The sequence below is a fragment of the Xiphophorus hellerii genome, chromosome 1, assembly GCF_003331165.1.
Source record: "Xiphophorus hellerii strain 12219 chromosome 1, Xiphophorus_hellerii-4.1, whole genome shotgun sequence".
Lineage (NCBI taxonomy): Eukaryota > Metazoa > Chordata > Actinopteri > Cyprinodontiformes > Poeciliidae > Xiphophorus > Xiphophorus hellerii.
This window is the reverse complement of record NC_045672.1, coordinates 13,222,934-13,241,707: the sequence shown is the minus strand read 5'-3', so window position 1 is coordinate 13,241,707 and position 18,774 is coordinate 13,222,934. Positions and strand designations below refer to the sequence as shown.

Below are 18,774 nucleotides of genomic sequence, written 5' to 3'. Positions count from 1 at the left end.
ACATTAAATCTTTAGAGCTTGCAATCAGACCTCTTGCTTCTGTCTCTTCATTCCTCTTTGCTGCTTTTTTCACTTTCCGCTGCACCAATTCTGTCCATTTCCCTTGTCTTGGTCGCCTTGCGCTGCTGCACAAACACCCTTCTTGCACTCTTTTTTCTCCTTTATCCACTCATCTGTGTCAGACAAAATCACTTATTCTAGTCTATTGTTAGGTCTCATCCTCTTCCAGTTCTCATTAGAGATGTCTTTTATGAAATTAAAAGACATCAGAAAGATGTGTAACATGCTTTATGAAGTCCTTATTAACTATGCAATGCTGTTTCTGAGTATACATACATGTTGTCTTCATTACAGGGAGGCCCTGCTTGCAGAGATGGGCGTGGCAATCCGTGAAGACGGAGGCACTTTGGGCGTGTTCTCTCCTAAAAAGGTAGGGAAGGAAAGGATGACACGCCGAGCAGGGCATTGATGGAGGGGAAATCAGTCATAATTCCTCTGGGTGTGGATACTTGCCTTGTCTCCCATCACTTCTGTTTTCCATCTTATCTTTTTCCCCAAGAGAGCCCTCCCTTTACTGTCAGCATTTCTCTCACAATCCACTCGGTCATTCTGTGATTCTTTCCACTTTCTTTTTTCTTTTTTTTTTTCACCTACTCAGCTTAGCTGTGACGGGGCATTAGATGAGCAACTTGATTGCTTTTCTGCCAAGAAGGTTTGTTTAGTTGAATGATTAGACAAAAGTATCTTTCCAGCAGTAGATTGGTTCCTAGAATTAGGGGTCGTAATGTAGTATCTATTCTGTGCTTGTTCTCATGGTTTAGAACTAAACTTTTATGCTTTCATGACTTGTTTTTAGTTAGAAGTCAGATCATTTACATTGGTGTATTATTTAAAAATGCTGCTCTGTTCCACGCTGATGATTCAGACCTTTTACTGCCAAAGTCTTTTATTTAAGCTATTAGCCTTACTAGGCTTTCCATTTGCCCCAGCTCCCCTGCAAGTAGAAGCAGCAATGTGTGGCGTCAGTAAAAACTCCAATTTATGTTTGTGTGCAATTGTTAACAAAATCAGAATAATAATCAGCTTTGGATTTAGAAAACCTCTTCCAAATGTTGTGTTTTAGAGAAATAATGCCTGGCTGTTGCACATTATTTTCTGCTTCTTTTATTTTTTGTTCATATCTTCATATTCAGTTTCTTTTACTGAAATTTCTGTCCTTTTGCTGTCTTCCTTTCCACGGGTTAGCATTTCAGAGAGAAGCCTTGTGATCTCTATACAGACTTTAATGGGGTGTTTTCCCCAAAGAAGGTTAGTTTGGATTTGGATTTGTAGCCCGTAGAATCACCCGTAGTCCGTTTGTGATGCATCAGATACTTTAGAAAACCACAGTTGTTAATCTATCCCTGATGTGACAGAAGATGTAGAACAGCTGCCTGAAGCTGGTGAAAGGTGTTGTGGTGATCTTTATTCCTTTTTCTTTTCTGTTCATCTTCAGACTCCACACCTGGTCAACCTGAATGAGGATCCTCTAATGTCTGAGTGTCTGCTCTACTATATCAAAGATGGGAATAACAAGGTAACCAAAACCTGGATAATAAGACCTACAAGGTTTCAGAGGATCTGCACATTTTCTAATGTTTTATGTCTAGCAAGGGAAACCTGAGGAGTCAGAGGCTTAAAATCTGGCACTGCCAGCATTTTATTCCATCTTATGTGACTGGCCTCTCCTTGTCCTTTTAGTAGACTATTCTTTTGAAGTATTTGGTTACATTATTCCTCTGCTGGGGGGCATTGACTGATGAGAACATTACACTTTAGATCTAGCCTCTTGCATGTGTTGCCTCAGTGGGTCTAATTGACATCTGCTACATTTTTAAAATGCTTGACGACGAAACAGAAGACCTGGTCTCTCAAAATGGACTCTGTGTTTGTGACAGGGTCGGTCAGGCTGACGCTGAGAGGAGGCAGGACATTGTTCTAAGTGGAGCACACATCAAGGAAGAACACTGCATCTTCCGAAGCGAAAGAAATGCCAATGGAGATGGTGGGACATGAATTATTTTTCTTCCCAGTTTGTTTAATGTTTATATTTATTTATTATGGTATACAATGGGTTGTTTATAAAAGGCTTAGAGTATTTTTTAAAGATGGAAGCACTTAAAACTAAAGCTTTGTGAAATTAAGTTCATGTTTTTCTACTCACAATGTTTTTTGGTGTATTTTATCTCAATACTTTGTTTTAAAATTTGACCACATCTTATAAAAGTGGGAAAACTACAAAATAAAAATAATTTGGGGAGCAAAGAAAACAAGCTAAAATGAAATGTTATGAATTTCATTTGCTCCAGAAATACATTCAGATGCTACCATACATGTTTTGTAAGTAAATAAAAGTGGTTAATTAATACATGTTGCAAAAAATAGGCTGTCATTGTCTATAATCAGAACATGAACCCATTACTCCTTGACTCAGTTTTGATTGGTGGTAAACTATTAAGTCTGATAATTTTTTTTATTTTTTTTTCCCGCTCTGAAGTTATTGTCATGTTGGTGCCATGTGAGGGATCTGAAACCTATGTCAATGGCAAACGTGTTGAGGAAGCAATCCAGCTTCGTTCAGGTACGTGTCCTTTGTTTATTTATTTTGTCGATTTAAAATTAGAAATGTAAGTGTTTTTGATTCTGTGATGCTTTTATGGGTAGTTTCTTTTTATTTTTGGTTTATGAGGGTGTTGGACCATATAAAATTCGAGATGTTCATGTTGGGTTGACTTTCTCTGAAACTTCTGGGATCCACCTTTGTTCAGGCAACCGCATCATTATGGGAAAGAACCACGTGTTCCGCTTTAACCACCCGGAGCAGGCTCGAGCTGAACGGGAGAAAACGCCGACTGCTGAGACCCCCTGTCGAGCCTGTGGACTGGACGTTTGCTCAGCGAGAGCTCCTGGAGAAACAGGGCATCGACATGAAGCAGGAAATGGAGAAAAGGTATTGAAGCCAGTCCTCCATTCGTTGTTTGAAAGGTGCTAGGTTTTTGTTTTTGTCTGACTTTATCACAACATACTTTCTGCACCTATGAAGGCTCACCGAGATGGAAATTTTGTACAAAAAGGAGAAGGAAGAAGCAGACCAGCTTCTGGAGCAACAACGATTGGTGAGTTGGGATAAGATGGAAAAAATCAAGACCCACTTGACTTTCCTAAAAATGTTTGAGAGAGAATAGTGCAGAGTGGGTTTTTATAGTACTTTTTACTTTAAGCTAATTTTGTTTTAGCTAGAAACAGCTTCTTGACTGATTTACCTAATTTGGGTTGTTTTGTGTGCGATTTTTGAGGAAAATGTATTTCCACATAGAAAATTCAAAACCAGGATTTTCTAAGCTCTGCTTAGTTTCTTAAATACTAGTTTAAATTGGGACCTTTAAGCCTCAATTAAACAAATGTTCACTGCCGACACTTGTGAACTGAGTGTGTGAATTACATTTTTACTTCTGGTGCATGTCTGTTCTTCTTGCATGGAAGTTTTCAGATGAGCTTTTCATTTGTGTTCGTTTCTGAGTTTAACTGAAATTTTTCCATAGAAAGTCGATCAAGACTTGGATTGCTCAACTTTCCAAATTCCCCTTTTCCCACCTTTCTTATGTTTCTGATAGAGAATCTGAGTCTTGCAAAACAGCACCTGGAAGATAAATCAGATTTGATATGGAAAACACAAAAGCTTTTTAAACCAAATACTTGGTGTTACTAAACCACAGGTTTCTCTTCTCTTCTGAAAAGATGCTGCTTTTGCATGGTTCATGTTATTAGCATGTTTTCTTAACTCCTACTGGTTCTGGACTAAGTTGCAGTGTTTACCGCTGAGCTGTTCAACTCTTTGAAGTGGCTGTCGATTTGCTTGGATTAGATCTCTCTAGTTTTCTTGCTCTGGTTTTTGTCCTGAGTTTCATCTCTTCAATGCAGTTGCTGATGTATTTCAATGCATTGTGATAACTAAAATATTCCTGCTGTAGATTTATTTATTTTTTGACAGATAGTGGTTTTTGACAATGTGGTTTCTCATTGACTTCTTTGGCTACTTCTCTTTGTTAGCATAGCGCACTGAGGGCGCGGCTTCACAGTGGAGTTCTCGCTGCTCACAGTTAAACGACACAAAGACCTTTCTCATATTTCAGGTGGGATCATCTGCAAAAACGTCAGCCATTAAAGTATCGCTTTACCAGAGACATCACATGCCCATTTCTGGCTTCAGGCATAGTCTCACACACACAAAAAACTGACCGTCAGTGTCGACTGGTTGTGATCTGTAATGTTTGTTGTCTACAAAAAAAAAAATAATGAGAAACTGCATTTTGTTTTTCCAACTAACAACTTTTTTGTAGTGGATTAACACTTGCCCTCACTTCTGGTCGTCTTCTCTACTGACTTTCTGATCAGCTGCAACAACACTCTGTCTTCTAATTCACCGCTAACACTAAAGCCACTCAAACCTTCTGGACTAAGGCTCCAAAGTCCACCTGTGTGCATGCCGCTGTCGCATGTTTGGGATCCAGCTGTCAAATTGTAAAACTTTCAATTAAGAAGAGGAATATCACAAATCATTAGAAAAGTACTCCAACCAGCAACTATCATCTGTTATTTCCTTTCTGATCATTATAGACATGCTTTTACTTTTATTATTAATATGCAACAAAGGAAACAATCATCTGAAAATTTGCTCCCAATTATTAAAAAAAAACCATAAATTCATACCACTGTGGCCGTTTAAGTGGTAAAGATACAGAAAAACTGAGAAGAATGTCAATGAAGCCACTGTTGCTTTTGAATTTCTTTTCCCATCTTGAGTTTGAGTGAAATTCCTGAGGTGACTCTGCATGGCGCCATACATCTTTCACCGTTGCGATGTATGCAAAGTAGGGATGTCCTGATCAAGATTTGTTGTCATTTAAGAACAGGCACTTATATATACCATGTCGCAGTCCAATATCAATTCTAGTAGACATGTTTGAAATTTCAGTATCTTTAAAATATAGTTAAACACCATTACATGCATTAATATATTCCATTATAATTTATCACCAATGAGGCTCTGGATATTGCATCCATATTTCTGACTAGGGTTATTTTGTGGACACAGATTTTGGTCAATTTAAATTTGAATTTTGTGAACAAGGTTTTGGTGTAAACAGGTTTTCTGAATTTATTGGCCAATTTTAACATGTTTTCAGAGAGTTTTGATATTATATGTTACCGGTAATTTGGCTTGTAACAATTCAGTGCAGAAAGCTCTCAGGAGCAGTTGTATTGCTTCATAAACTTGGCAATTTGCTTTGAAATAACTCAACATTTAAAGTATAGTGTTGCTGCTTTCTGCGAAGCTCTTTACTACATGTGAATATCTGAGCACACCAAGCTCATTAATCTAGCTACTCTAGTTTTGCTAGTCTTTGTTTTCACAAGCACAGACATTAAAACAGATGGTGTGAGGTGAGTTTATTCAGAGACTCACCTGATGAGAGAAAACACTGGCCATTTAATCAGGTCAGATCGCAACCAAAGTCTGATGCATTCCTTTGGTCAGGACATCCCTATTGCTAAATACATAGAGTATAATTTATAAAAAGTATTTTTTTTATAAAGAAAGTCCTACAAATCCAGGAAAATTCTCTTTAATTGGCCCATGACTCCTACTTTGCTCTAGGTTTAGGTTCCCATGTTGCATATTCATACCTTTTTTTTGTAGTCATTCTTTTTTTAAAACCATTCTTTCATCCTCTCCCTGATTTCCCATTGTAATTTCTCCTTTTTTTGGGAACCATTTTGGTTTGTTGTTTTCTCAAGGATGGAGACTCTGATAGTGGGGATGACTCAGATAAGCGGTCTTGTGAAGAGAGCTGGAGACTGATCACTTCCCTGAGGGAAAAGCTGCCGCCCAGCAAGCTGCAAACCATAGTGAAAAAATGTGGCTTACCCAGCAGTGGGAAAAAAAGAGAACCAGTTAAAATGTACCAGATCCCCCAACGCCGGCGCATCACCAAGGACTCCAAGTGGGTGACCATCTCCGATCTGAAGATCCAGGCGGTGAAAGAGATCTGTTACGAGGTAGCACTGAATGATTTCCGCCACACACGGCAGGAGATCGAGGCTCTGGCTATCGTGAAGATGAAGGAGCTCTGTGCGAGCTACTGCAAGAAGGACCCCAACGAGCGGGACTCGTGGAGGGCCGTGGCTCGGGATGTTTGGGACACTGTGGGAGTCGGCGACGAGCGCATCGAGGACGTCATTACAAACTGCGCTCGGCCCGGAGGAGTAGTGATGGACGATCTCAAAGTGCACATTGATAAACTAGAGGACATCCTGCAGGAGGTGAAGAAGCAGAATAACATGAAGGACGAGGAGATCCGTGCTCTCAGGAATAAAATGGTGAAAATGGAAAAGGTTCTTCCTCTCATCACCCCGGAGGGCCAAGAAAAGCCTCCCGTGGCAGGAGCTCCCACTAGTGCGACTAGAACCCCAAGCCCTCGGGAAGAGAAATCTCCGGTGCAGGAGAAGCCAGAGGAGGAGGACGTGGATGCACAAAAATGCCAAAGCGCAGGGGACGACTCCACCATAAACCGAGGTCACATGCGCTGGATGCGCCAGGAGCAGGTACGCCTCAAGAACCTCCAGCAGCAAGAAATCTCCAAGCAGCTCCGCCGTCATCCTGGACCTCACCGCTTTATACCACCAGAAGACCGTAAGCTGCGCTTCCCCTTCAAAAGTAACCCCAAGCACCGCAACTCATGGAGTCCAGGTACTCATATCATCATTACAGACCAGCAAGTCATAGAGCTAAAGGTGCCCAAAGAAGCTGTAGAAGAAGAGGAAGGAGAAAGCCCTGCTGAAGAAACAGTACAGCCCAGAGACAAGATGGCTGCCTCAGTCGTCCACATCACCCCGCCTCTGCCGAACACTTCAGTCCAGCGCCGTAGAGACTCTGAGCAAGGTTTAAACCAGGGTCACAGACAAAACCATAGGAACAACCAACAGCCACATGAACGCGGCCGCAGCAACTCTTTTAACCACCGCCAGCGGCCCTCGGGTTCCATGGAGTCTCTGCAGCCACCTGAAAACAGGAGACACACGCAGGCTTTCTACCACCCCAACCCACCAGCGCAGCCGGCGCTTCACTACCAGCATCCGCCGTGCCACTACAATGGCGTGATGTACACAGACGGCGGCTTCGGCGGCTACCAGCAGTACCACCACGCCGACCATTGCTAACCCTCCTTTCAGCTTTCAGCCGCCTCCACGAATGCGCAGGCAAATGTCCGCTCCCAATCTAAAAGCCAGCAGAGAGACGGCAGTCTGACTGACAGAGGGACAGAACTAGTTTCAGACACTTTTACTTTTAGGCAAACAGCATTACAGATCACAACAGCAAAACTGACTGGGACTATTGCACTTGATAAATGTGTTACTGGTTGATCCAAGTGTTGTTCAAAATGTAAAAAAAAAAAAGACCTTTTCTCATCATCATGATCATGTTATTCCTAATTTTTATCAGTTTTTGCTGCATTGTGTGTGTGTATGTGTGTGTCGGTCGTCTTCAGGAGCATTGAGAGAGTCACAAGGATTTAAGGCCAACAAGACGATAAGGGGGTTATTTTTAACAGGAGAGCAACGCTTCGCCTCTTCATTTATCAGCATGTACGACAATTCATGAGTCATGCTTTGATTTGCCAAAATTATGCTCATGTTTGAATCTCTGAGTTTACATTTTTATCATTTTAGTATTGATTTGATGACGAATGTTTCAAGCCGCAGCACTATGGCATGTTATTGCCCAAATGAGGAACAGAAAGCAGTTGGTATTTATTTCATTTTTGTGCCATTTGACTGACTTCCAGATGGAAAAAAACGAGTCCTTATTGCAATTTTAGATATTTTCTTTTAATGCAAATCACAAATCACCATTCTCCTTACTTAGCAATCAAACTATTCTTGCTCATTTAAATTTGAAGAACTTGAAGCACCAGTGAAAGGTGCGCCTTTTTTAACTCAAGACTGAGATCGTAGTAATTGTGTGTGATATTCAATAAGTGCCTTTTTATGCACTAACTTTATTAACCCTGCTATGCATTTGCAATTCAGTATTTTCTTTTTCTTTTCCTATGTATTCACTGTGCTGGCTCTTTTTCTTCTTTTTTTTAAGAAACTTCACAACACACCAAAAAGTTCAGTTGTTTTTGCAAGCAGCTTTGTGATTTGTATCCTTTCTTGTGCTTTTTTTCATGTAACTGCCACCACTTTTGTTAAAGTATTTGCACTCCAAGTCTTTGGTAAGCTGTGTATTTACCTAGGGAGCACAGTGATGGTTATTTTACACCTGTAACTTGATTTCTTAGATTTTTTTGTACCCTCCCCCTATCAGATATCTATTATTTCTTCAAATCCTGGAGCTCATTAAGCTCCAGGATTTAATGCTGAAATGCTGAGACACACAGCTGAGATATTAAGTTTATAGTCAAAACCTTTCTGAAGAATTCAGCAGTTTTTCCCCCCCAAGTCATAAAATCTTCACCATGTAAATTGTACTGCATATTTAAAAAAATGTAGTCCAGCCTTAAAATTTTAGTCTTGTGGTTCATTGGGTAAGCACAGAGCTCACTTTGTGTCAATGGATACCCACTGAGTGTTGTCATGGTTCCCAAAGTCTGGCCTTTAAAAAATGTTGGAGGAAGGGCAACGACTTGAAATGTTTGCATACTTGTTATTCAGGAGAAATGTCCATATCAAATGAGATTTTGAGGACTGTTTAGTTTTTGTTGGATCCAGACAGAAAAAGCAATCATTCGGAGAAATACATCTGTTTTTCCCACCGATTGTTACTGTGCTGTAGCTGCTTCGAATAGTTTTAGCAGAAAGATTTGTCTGTTCATGACTTTTACTTGCTCCAGCTGCAGCTCTAAGTCACCCCAATAATTCTCATAACATATAATCAGAAACAAATGCTTAAGGAATATGTTTTAAAGACTATCAGACTGAATGTAATGATTACTGTCCCTCGATGACTATCTATTTTTGCATGTTACATCTTAGAAGTCCTAAACTTATAGGACCTGCTCCTTATAAAAAAGCGATTCCGGAATTGCTCCAGTTCTGATGGTAACCAGTTAGACTGGAAAGTGTGCATAAAACATCAAATGAACTCTGTACAGTATGCTTTTCTTCTGAAAAACACATAACCTCGATACAAGTGTTGTGCATCTTGTTGTTTAATCATCAGTATGTGCCTCATTTTGACTGTGTGTGCTGTTGCTTTTACAGTATATTAGGTATTTTCTCCAGACCTATAAGACCTGATGAATATTATTTACAAGTATATTTGCAAAAAAAAAGGACACATGTGTGTTGCTGGAGAATTTATTTTTCAAATGATGACTGAAATAAAATTACCTACTTTTATTTGAAGGTTTTCTACTAAAGAGTTTTATTTTTGTTTGTTTTTCTTCAATACTGTACAGGATAAAATTGTAGACCTACAGAGATCCCAATCAGGACTTTTAGTCTGTAGTCATACTCATTTAATTATGGACATTTGACAGTGCAATTCCCAAAGCTCTGAATTTCATCAGTATCTCATTGTTTACTATTGTTCCATGTAAATCAGTGATGTTCATGGAACTGCATTGGTAGGTTGTCTTGACAGCAGTAACTCAAGTCTCTGCAGGATGTCTTCTGTTTCAATAGATGCCTCCAAAGCGACACATTCAACAGCAGTTATTTTTATTTTCAGTAAAGTCTTTGTGGAATTAATTGCCTTTACTCCTTAGTAGATTGACAGGATTCGGACCGGATCTGCATTGAGGACTGTGAATATGATGTGCCTGCTCTACCACTGAGCATGTGGAACCCCATTTACATTATTAGTTTGTTTTTGTTTTGTTTAAAGAAATTCACGATTTCCTCCTTCTGCCGATGTCTTCAGTTGCCTGCAGTGCTACGCTGAATGACTCCTAATAATTTGGCTCATACCATATTTTAATGGTAGCCCAGTTAATGTGTGGACAAATCCTCCAAAGAAAACTGTTCTCTTACTTCATAAACGTGGCACTAGCAGGGTTTCCCCCAGAGAACCTGCTACCCCGGGTGTAGGTGCACTAGGTCAGTTCACTAGCAGCCCATCATGTTTTTCTGTTGAAAAATATTGACAGTTACAAAACATTTGTAACTGTGCATGTGCAGGAATCATAAAGTGAAATAATAGCATGAGGTCAATGGGAAGGTGAAGGGAAGGCACAATTCAATGTGTCAACTATAAACCCTAGCTTAATCTGTCTTTACTGTCACTGTTACTGGTGTATAAGTAAAGATTTAAATAAAGACACAACACTTAGACAGGTGGGGGGCAAGTAAAGCCTGGTGGCCTGCCAGGCTTATAATACACTGAGGGAAACCCTGACTAGGGTTCTGGCGTCAAGTAATCAAAATACCTCATCAAAAAATCAATTCTTTATTATTCTGGCCATATTCAGATTTGCAATTATGCTTCTGTCTGTCTGAAGATCCAGCATACGTCTGTCTGTCTGACAGACTTATGCTTCCACCTGAACCAGTGCTGTCCAGTCAACAATGTTGTCGACATATTTAGCAAACTTCCATAGCCCTCTCCTGACTTTTTTTTTGTGACTTTTGACAATTCTGCAGCTTTTTCTGGTGATGTTGTAAATTCTTTGGAGACTTGGGGAAGTACATACTGTTCTTGCTCATCTCAACGATCAGTGGGTTCTGTCGTGGGCTTCTCCCCCGACCCACAGGTCTCTGTGATGCCTGGCTGCTCCAGTCCATCACCAGCTGGAGCCAGACCTCCTCATCTAGGCAGGGAGTAAATATAATATTCTTTATCTGACTTAAACTGCTGCACTAAGGTAAATCACTGAATTTGTTGGTTTTGTCAACATTTTTGTCTATCCAGGTGGTCGATGTTGGTTGCATACCTAAATGGAAAACTAATTTCTTGTGTTTAGTAATCATGATTTAAACATGAACTCAGTTCATTATTATTTTACATATTTTTTTTCCTAACCAAGTAGCCCTACTTAGCATTTTGCTTTGAAGGGGAAGAAACTTAACTAGTGTTTCATCTGCTCCCTGTGCAGTCAGATGTGTGTGTGTGTGTGTGTGTGTGGTGTGTGTGTGTGTGTGTGTGTTGGGGCGGGGGGTATTTATGACAGTCTGCAGAAGCAGGTCACGTGACACTGAAGGACAGGATGGTGCAGCAGCCAACGCACTCTCTGTTTGCTGGGAATGTCACTGTAAAGAGTAAAAACAGTTTGTGGGAAAGAAATATACGAGCCAATAATAAAGCTTTGCAGCACATGCTCACATTAATGGCAGGTGATTTAAAAAAAAAAAAAAAAAAAAAAAACTTCCTCGAGAAGAGTGTGACTGAAATGAAGTCCCAAATAAAACAACAGGTGTCAGAAGCAGAGTTTAGTTCAGGTAACTTAAAAATGCTGTGATGAGGACGGATGCAGCACTTAATATTTTAGAAGCTGTGAAAGACGAGGTAAAAAGTCCTGAATAGGTAGAGTCCAGTACTCTGCTCATGTGAATTGTAATCCATTAAAATTCACTTTGTTTCTCATGATGGCGATTATCATACACTGATAGTGTTGCACAAATGAGTGTGTGTTGGAAATAGGCCTTACATTTGGCTTTCAAAGCCTATAAGTATTACATTTCTAAAATATTTAAACACTTTAAATGCGCATTGTGACTCTGAATCTAATGTATGACGTTTCTTATGATGGTGACAGTTCTGCCAGCTTTACGACGTAAGTCTTCTCTCAGTCGAGCAGCGAGTTCGGGTTTCGGTTTGTCGGTAGTTCTCAGCAGCGAGGCGAGGAGGTCAGCACCAGATGAAAAGGCTTCATTGTTTTCCCAGAAGACTGTGAACAAACAGGATGAGGTCATCGGGACCACAGCCTGCCTGTCCTTCTCTGATGATGATGATGATGATGATGGCGCCCCTCATTGGATTACGTTTGACTCAGCTTCTCTCGGTTCTTTTCTTCTCCCACTGAAGCAAAAACAAAAAAAACAAAAAAATCACTTGGCATTTTAAATTTTAATAATGTATGCTGATGGGTTTTGCTTTCTGATTTACAAATCGGTTTGGATATGGTTTTTTTGTTGTTTCTTGTTGTTCCAAGTAGTACATTTTCTAGGCTATTAATATTTTACACAATGTGCAGAAGTATGCTGCTGTTTAATGTGTACTGACATGTTGCAACATACTTATTTGCCATCATTCTAGATTATGCAAAAAATTCAAACTTACCCTTATGTTGCAGACAAATGTCTTTGGATAAATGATCAAAGTTTTCAGCAACAAAGTTCCTGGAATCAGTCCTGGGCTGTTATTTGGGCTGAATTGTGTTGCTGATTTCACCTGTGTGTGCAGCTGATGGACAGCTGTCCATGTCCCCCTGTGTGTTGGTGTCCAGGTTTACGAGAGCAAACTGCAGGAGCTCCAGAAGCAGGTGGAGACGCGCTCTCTGGTCGCAGAGACGCCCGATGAGGCAGAGCTGGAGGAGGATGAAGAGGAGGAAGGTGTGTACTAAGAAGATGTTTCTTTTTCTGCATTAGCCAAGAATGAAAAGTATATAAATAAATGAGCCTGTGTGTTTTCTTCCACATTCTGTGTCCAGAGCCTAAATTACTGGGATGTGCGTATATAATTTTTCTATAGTCATCTTTTATTCTAAGACATATTAATAGTCATTCTAATTTCCCACCAAAGATACTAATTGAAATCAGACTATAGATTCATAAATCTAATCCAACATAACAGTTTACTAGATGTTTAAATGACCGTACTGTTTTAATGTTTCAGCCCGTTGGCTACAAATTGTCTTAAAAAGTCAGACAACTGTAGTTCCTCCTAATTTCATTTTCCATTTTTAACACCTTACTGGCATCTGCTTGAAGTTTTAAGTCCAGCTGCTGTTGGTAAGTTGACACTTTTAGAAATTGTGATGGAGCTGAATTGGAAAAATAGTCCAGTTTGGATTTTAAAACGGTCTTACTGTCTCTGCACAGTCATTTCTTGCAGGAAATTTGCCTTCAGGACTCCACATTATGAATTATGCTGATTTTCTTCCATTAATTTAACATTCTTTGAACCCGTGGAGAGGCTTAAACAATCCAAACGGCTCTGTAAAGACCTTTCAGAATTTTTTCCCCTGGTCTAATTTGCCTTTAAAATGCGCCGTGAGCATTATGTTGATGTCACCTCTGCTTGGTGTGTTTTCCACAGTGCCGTGGACACAGCATGAGTTTGAGCTGGCTCAGTGGGCCTTCAGGAAGTGGAGGTACCATCAGTTCACCTCCCTGCGTGACCAGCTGTGGGGGAACGCCGTGTACCTGAAGGAGGCCAACGCCATCAGTGTGGAGCTGAAGAAAAGAGTGAGAGAAATCATGCTGCTGTTAATGTTGTTACGATGAATATAACAATGTGTGTTATACTGCTATAACAGAGGACCAGGTCTGATGCAATATTTGGTAATGCTATCCCGCTCTGCACGCCAATAATGAGTCATTTGGGTAAACTTTGATTCTTCAAAGAAATAAAGATAAACTGGGTCCAAGAGGCCAAAAGCTGATGGAGAATGGTGATGAAATCACAATGACATGCAAGACTGAGACTGAGGAAAATGTGGATTAATTGCATTTGCTGGAGGTGAAACGCACAATATTTATAATGCAAATTAAGTTTTTTTCATTTAAAGTCTGGTCTTCTCCTGGGTTCCCTTTTTTGGTATCTTTCTGAAATGTTCCGGAAATTGTTTATAATACGGAAATATGACATGTACATCATGCTTAATGAGTGGCGCTGTTAGGTAATTTATGCTTTGTATTACCTTAACCTTTTCTCAGTGGATCAAAGTCAGAGCTTTAATTGGATCAGAGAGTTTTTGAGATTATCCAGTTAAAATACTAAAATACAGCCTGTGGCCTGTCCTTAATACTTATTGCATGATCATGCAAAATGGATAAATAAGTAGGTCTACTTTAGATGGGCAGTTTTAGTCATATTGGTACTTTTATTGGTATTTTATGTATGACAATTTTGGAGTAAATTGTATTTGACTGAATTAGACTGGTTTGTCCCATGAGAAGACAGTTATTATTGAATAAAATGTTTAATTTGGGGTGTTTTTGAGTGGCATCTCTCTCTCGTTCTTGCAGCTTTTAAATGATCCTCTAATAGTTTGTGTGACTAGAAATGACACTTGGCATAGTCTGCCGACTAGATTTCTAAACACAAACTGTGTGTGATGTCTTCAGGCAATGCAGAGCATCACAAGGGAGACCAAAAGCATCCGCTGATGTTTAGAAGTCAAACAGTTTTTGGCAGTCACAACAGAAAACTGAGTCCAAAGTACACATGATGACTCTGGTGGACTTTGTGTGTCTTACCTTTGATATTATTTAGCTAAAACATTGCATCTCCCTCACAGTTTTACATGCTCAGGATGTGACACTTTAATGTAATGTTGATTGAATGTGGGGTGAGGGAAAAAATGGTGGAGGAGCGGTGCTCTAGTCTGACTTTTAAATCATCCAGAATGCAGCATTGATCCACTGTCACTTGAGACAAATGGAAGTGGGAACAAATCTGAAGCTGGTTCGCTATAGTTTACCTTCCACCAGGAAGCCAAGGGATTTACACTCCACATAAACTGCAAGATGCTACAGTAGAGTCCACTTTCCACAGTGTTTTCATCTTGAGTTTTCATTCTCTGGATGTTTTAAAGTCAAGTTTTGGTAATAGTTTGAGGCTTGAAGCGACTCGTTGAGGGTGAGGTCCTTTCTAAATTCTCCCTCTTCCTCAGGTCCAGTTCCAGTTCGTCCTGCTGACAGACACGTTGTACTCTCCACTGCCCCCTGAACTCCTGCCCCCAGAGCCGGAGAAGGAACGCGACCCGAGACCCTTCCCTCGCACCGTGGTCGCTGTCGAGGTTCAGGACCTGAAGAATGGAGCTACACACTACTGGTCCCTGGAAAAACTCAAGTAATAATTACCTTAATTTGCACACATGATGCTATATGATGTAGCCATGAGAGTAGTTGGACTACACGGTGTCTTCTACAGTTGTTGCAAACTGTTCGATTATTGCTCTGACTTTAGATATAGGCATCTGTAGTAGGAGTTTCAAAAATGTGAAGGAAGTTATTTTATACAGTATTTTAAAAATCAATTGTTTTGAATTATTTTTGCCTTTTTTTTTTTATCTCTACAGAGAAAATAGTCAAATTCAAATCGCCTGAACATTATCGGTTTTTCTCCCCCTCCAGTTTTTTTTTTTTGTGAGCTTGTAAATTTCCATCCTGCATCCATTAATCCTGAGTGCATGTGGTCATTTACAGGCAGAGGCTGGAGCAGATGAGGGAGATGTACGACCGCGCTGGAGAAATGGCCTCCACTCACCAGGACGGCGATGGAGAGGGAACTCTGACAGGAAACGACCCGTTCTACGACCGTTTCCACTGGTTTAAGCTCGTTGGGAGGTTTGTAGCCGAATATGAACACTACACATTTCAACTAAATAGTTTTGGTTCTTGCTTCTTTTTTTTTTTTTTTTTGCTTTTTACTTGTTAAACAGTACCAGGGAAGGGTTGGTTACCAGTATCAGGGTATTTAAGCTGGCTTAAAAAATGTTGCTACATTGTTCATTGTTTACACTTTTTAAGAAGAGCAATTAGATTTATTCATTTGTGTTTAAAATTTTGTTTTAAAACGGTATTATTTACCAAAGCTGTACTGAAGCTTTTAGGATTTCTTGAGGGATTTTATTTTTCATTGCCATCACTTCTCATTGGAGATTCATGTGTCAGTCATATCACATGTTTCCCACATCATGTTTTGTCATTTATACCAGATGATATTTTGTTCATTATTTAAATTTGTTTGTCCATTTTATTTGTTTTTCTGATTTTTTTTTTTTTATTTGAATGTGTATTTATTTTATTTCACATCACATTTTGAGTTTTTGTAACCATTTGTTGTGTTCCCTTTATTTCTGAATCACTTTGTATCGTCATTGGTTGCCATGCTCTTCCTGATGCGTTCTATAATTCATGTTAACATGGGGGTTGGATGAGGTGGGAATGTTGGCGTTTTGTGTTTTATCCTCTTTCAGACAGCTACATGAGGAGATTTACATGCTAATCCATTAATGTGCCGTTATTCAGTGTTGGTTTAAAATACCATTTCTGGTATTTGCTGTGACACCTGCGATTAGTTTAATGCCGGCTCTTTATGAAATGAATCCTAAACTGATGAGCTTATTTAAAGCAAAAGTGGCCTTTGCTTTAAATGAATGCATGTAGTTAATGCAAATAATGCAATTAATGTTAAAAGTTCTTTTTACCTTTTTAATTATTTGAATGAAAGCAGGGTTCCTACACAGTTTGGACAAGTGTGGAATTTGATCCGAGTATTTTTCAGGTCTGGATAAATATTTTCACTTGTCCTTTTTTTTCTCTTTCCATCCTTTTAATTTATTTTTGAAGATTCCCCATTTGAATCCACTTTTGAAATATCTCCTGCAATGTTATAGTGAGCTTTAGGATTTTATGTTTTGCAAAGGACTGAGAGATCCGGAGAGTTAGGTCTCCAGAAGTCTAAAATATTTATATGAAAAATGTGTAGGAACCCTGAAAACATAGAAAAACAGCAAGAATCTTTCAAAATGAAATGAGATCACTGATGCCTCACAAAGCTTCTGAAGCTTTATTTTTTTTTTTAACTCTTCTGTTACCCTCGCTGCCGTTCCCAAACCTTCGCTCCCCCAGTAGCTCTCCCATCTTCAATGGCTGCGTCAACGAGCACCTGGCCGACCGAACGCCCTCGCCCACGTTCTCCACCTCCGACTCTGAGATCACCGAGCTGGCGGACTGAGCGCCAGAGCGAGATGTCGGACTTCATAGACGACGAGGCGTTTGTGGACGACACGAGCTCGGATGCGGGCACCGAAGAGGGCTCAGGACATCTTCAGCGACGGGCAGGACCCCTTCTACGACCGCTCCCCCTGGTTCATCCTGGTGGGAAGGTCGGTGATCTGGGCGTTTCCTCTTCCTCTGCACACGGAGGCTGGGACAGGAGAGCTGCTGTTGGCTTGTTTTACTTTAGTTGAATGCAGTGAAGAGTAGCTGAAGCATCAAAGATAAGAGTATAATTTAAAATAATTAAATTGAAGAAACGGAGGCACATGTAATAGTAGTTGTTGTTTTTCTCAGACTCAGAGAAGCTGGAAATAAATGAAGTACTTTTTTAATGTAACGTAATTCATCATCGTTCTGTGCTCCGAGGTTGGCTGTCGAAAATCTACTTTTAATTTGGACTCTGTTCCTAAGAACGATGAAAAGCCAGCATCACCTCCTGCCGTCGTCCTCCTGTGAGATGTCTCATCCTCCACCACCACACTCTGCTGACTGCATTAACTCCCATCTGTCTGTTAAAACGGCCTATTTGTTGTCATTAAGTCAAACTAAGTACTTGTCCTGTTTGTTGGCTTTTTCAGTTTTTAAACTTGGATTGTTTTCATTTTGATTTGTTTCGGGGGTTTTTTGTGTTACTTTGAAATCATTTTATTTCGGAAATGTATGAACTCAGACTTTTGTCATTTGACCGATTGGGGAAAACAGTTTATAATCTACTTTCTTTAGTGGGTGTATTTAGCAGTTGAAATAAAAAACAAAAACACAAAAATACCTTTAAAAGCAGTCTAAAAACACCTATAATAATGTGAAGGTTAATGCTTCATATGTTGTTTTGTAAAAAAAATAAATTGTTGACTCATGGTGTAGGTGACAGCTGTGTCTAATTTATTATGTATTGGTTGCGTTAGCTTGCTTCCAATGATTGCTGATTATTAAAAAGAACTTACTAAGTAACTCTGTTTAATGGAAATTAGAGCAGTTTTTCAATGTTTTAGTTTTTAAAACAGGCTATTCCTTGTGTATATGGTCACATAGCTGGAAAACAGCTTATAATTTGCAGGTTTTAAGTAATGAAAATGCATTGAATAGAGTTAGGTTTCATATAACTGTGAGTGCTGTTAACACCTCCAAGTAAAATTGCCCAGTTTGCGCCCCTGGTTTTGCACCATGTTGCCTTTTCATTTTGTATCACTTCCTCCCCCTAGGCTCAAACCAGTGACGTTCAGGTGTTTTTTTCTGTAGTTTAGTTTTCTTTCTTTTCAGTAATTTTGGAGGCAAACAGTCAGTAAGAGTTGAAATCTCTTACCTAATTACATTTAACTTTGTGTTGCCACCTAGTTTACATTTATTTTGGTTCTGTTTGGTTGCTCCTGAAATGTGATCAATTACTTCCGCGGTTCCAATCCCAATAACCCGTAGCTACCTTACCTTACACTACTTACTCTAGACTCAATAGATGATAGAAAAGTTGTACATATGTACAAATATCCCTGAAGTGGATGTAAACTGATGCATGGTTAGTAAAAAAAAAACGGCCTGTGGCAGACTGGTCGGTTTGCTACTTTTAATTTGCAACACAAGTAGCAACATAAGTAACCACAGAGTAACCAAAAATGTACAAAATGGAGAAGCTCCTTCTGAAAACATAATATCTTAGCAATAAGCAGTGTCGGTGCATCCAAATAAGACAACACATGGGTGCAGGTTTTTCCCTGCATCACTTTGACTTCAGATATTTTACAGATAGATGTCTTGTGCTTTAGTTTTGGGCATTAGTCTTCATCG

General features: G+C 39.7%; 1 protein-coding gene across 1 annotated transcript in view; it reads left to right on the top strand.

Moving 5' to 3' along the window:
- Positions 1 to 18,774, top strand: part of kif1b (kinesin family member 1B) — a 59,797-nt gene that overhangs the window by 26,720 nt on the left and 14,303 nt on the right. Inside the window, 14 exon segments of the mRNA XM_032572344.1 lie at positions 355 to 430; positions 1,496 to 1,608; positions 1,938 to 2,044; positions 2,537 to 2,620; positions 2,808 to 2,902; positions 2,904 to 2,989; positions 3,083 to 3,155; positions 12,489 to 12,594; positions 13,301 to 13,449; positions 14,880 to 15,058; positions 15,415 to 15,555; positions 16,846 to 16,945; positions 16,947 to 17,033; positions 17,035 to 17,099. Of these exon segments, the coding sequence (XP_032428235.1) occupies positions 355 to 430; positions 1,496 to 1,608; positions 1,938 to 2,044; positions 2,537 to 2,620; positions 2,808 to 2,902; positions 2,904 to 2,989; positions 3,083 to 3,155; positions 12,489 to 12,594; positions 13,301 to 13,449; positions 14,880 to 15,058; positions 15,415 to 15,555; positions 16,846 to 16,945; positions 16,947 to 17,033; positions 17,035 to 17,099 (1,461 nt within the window).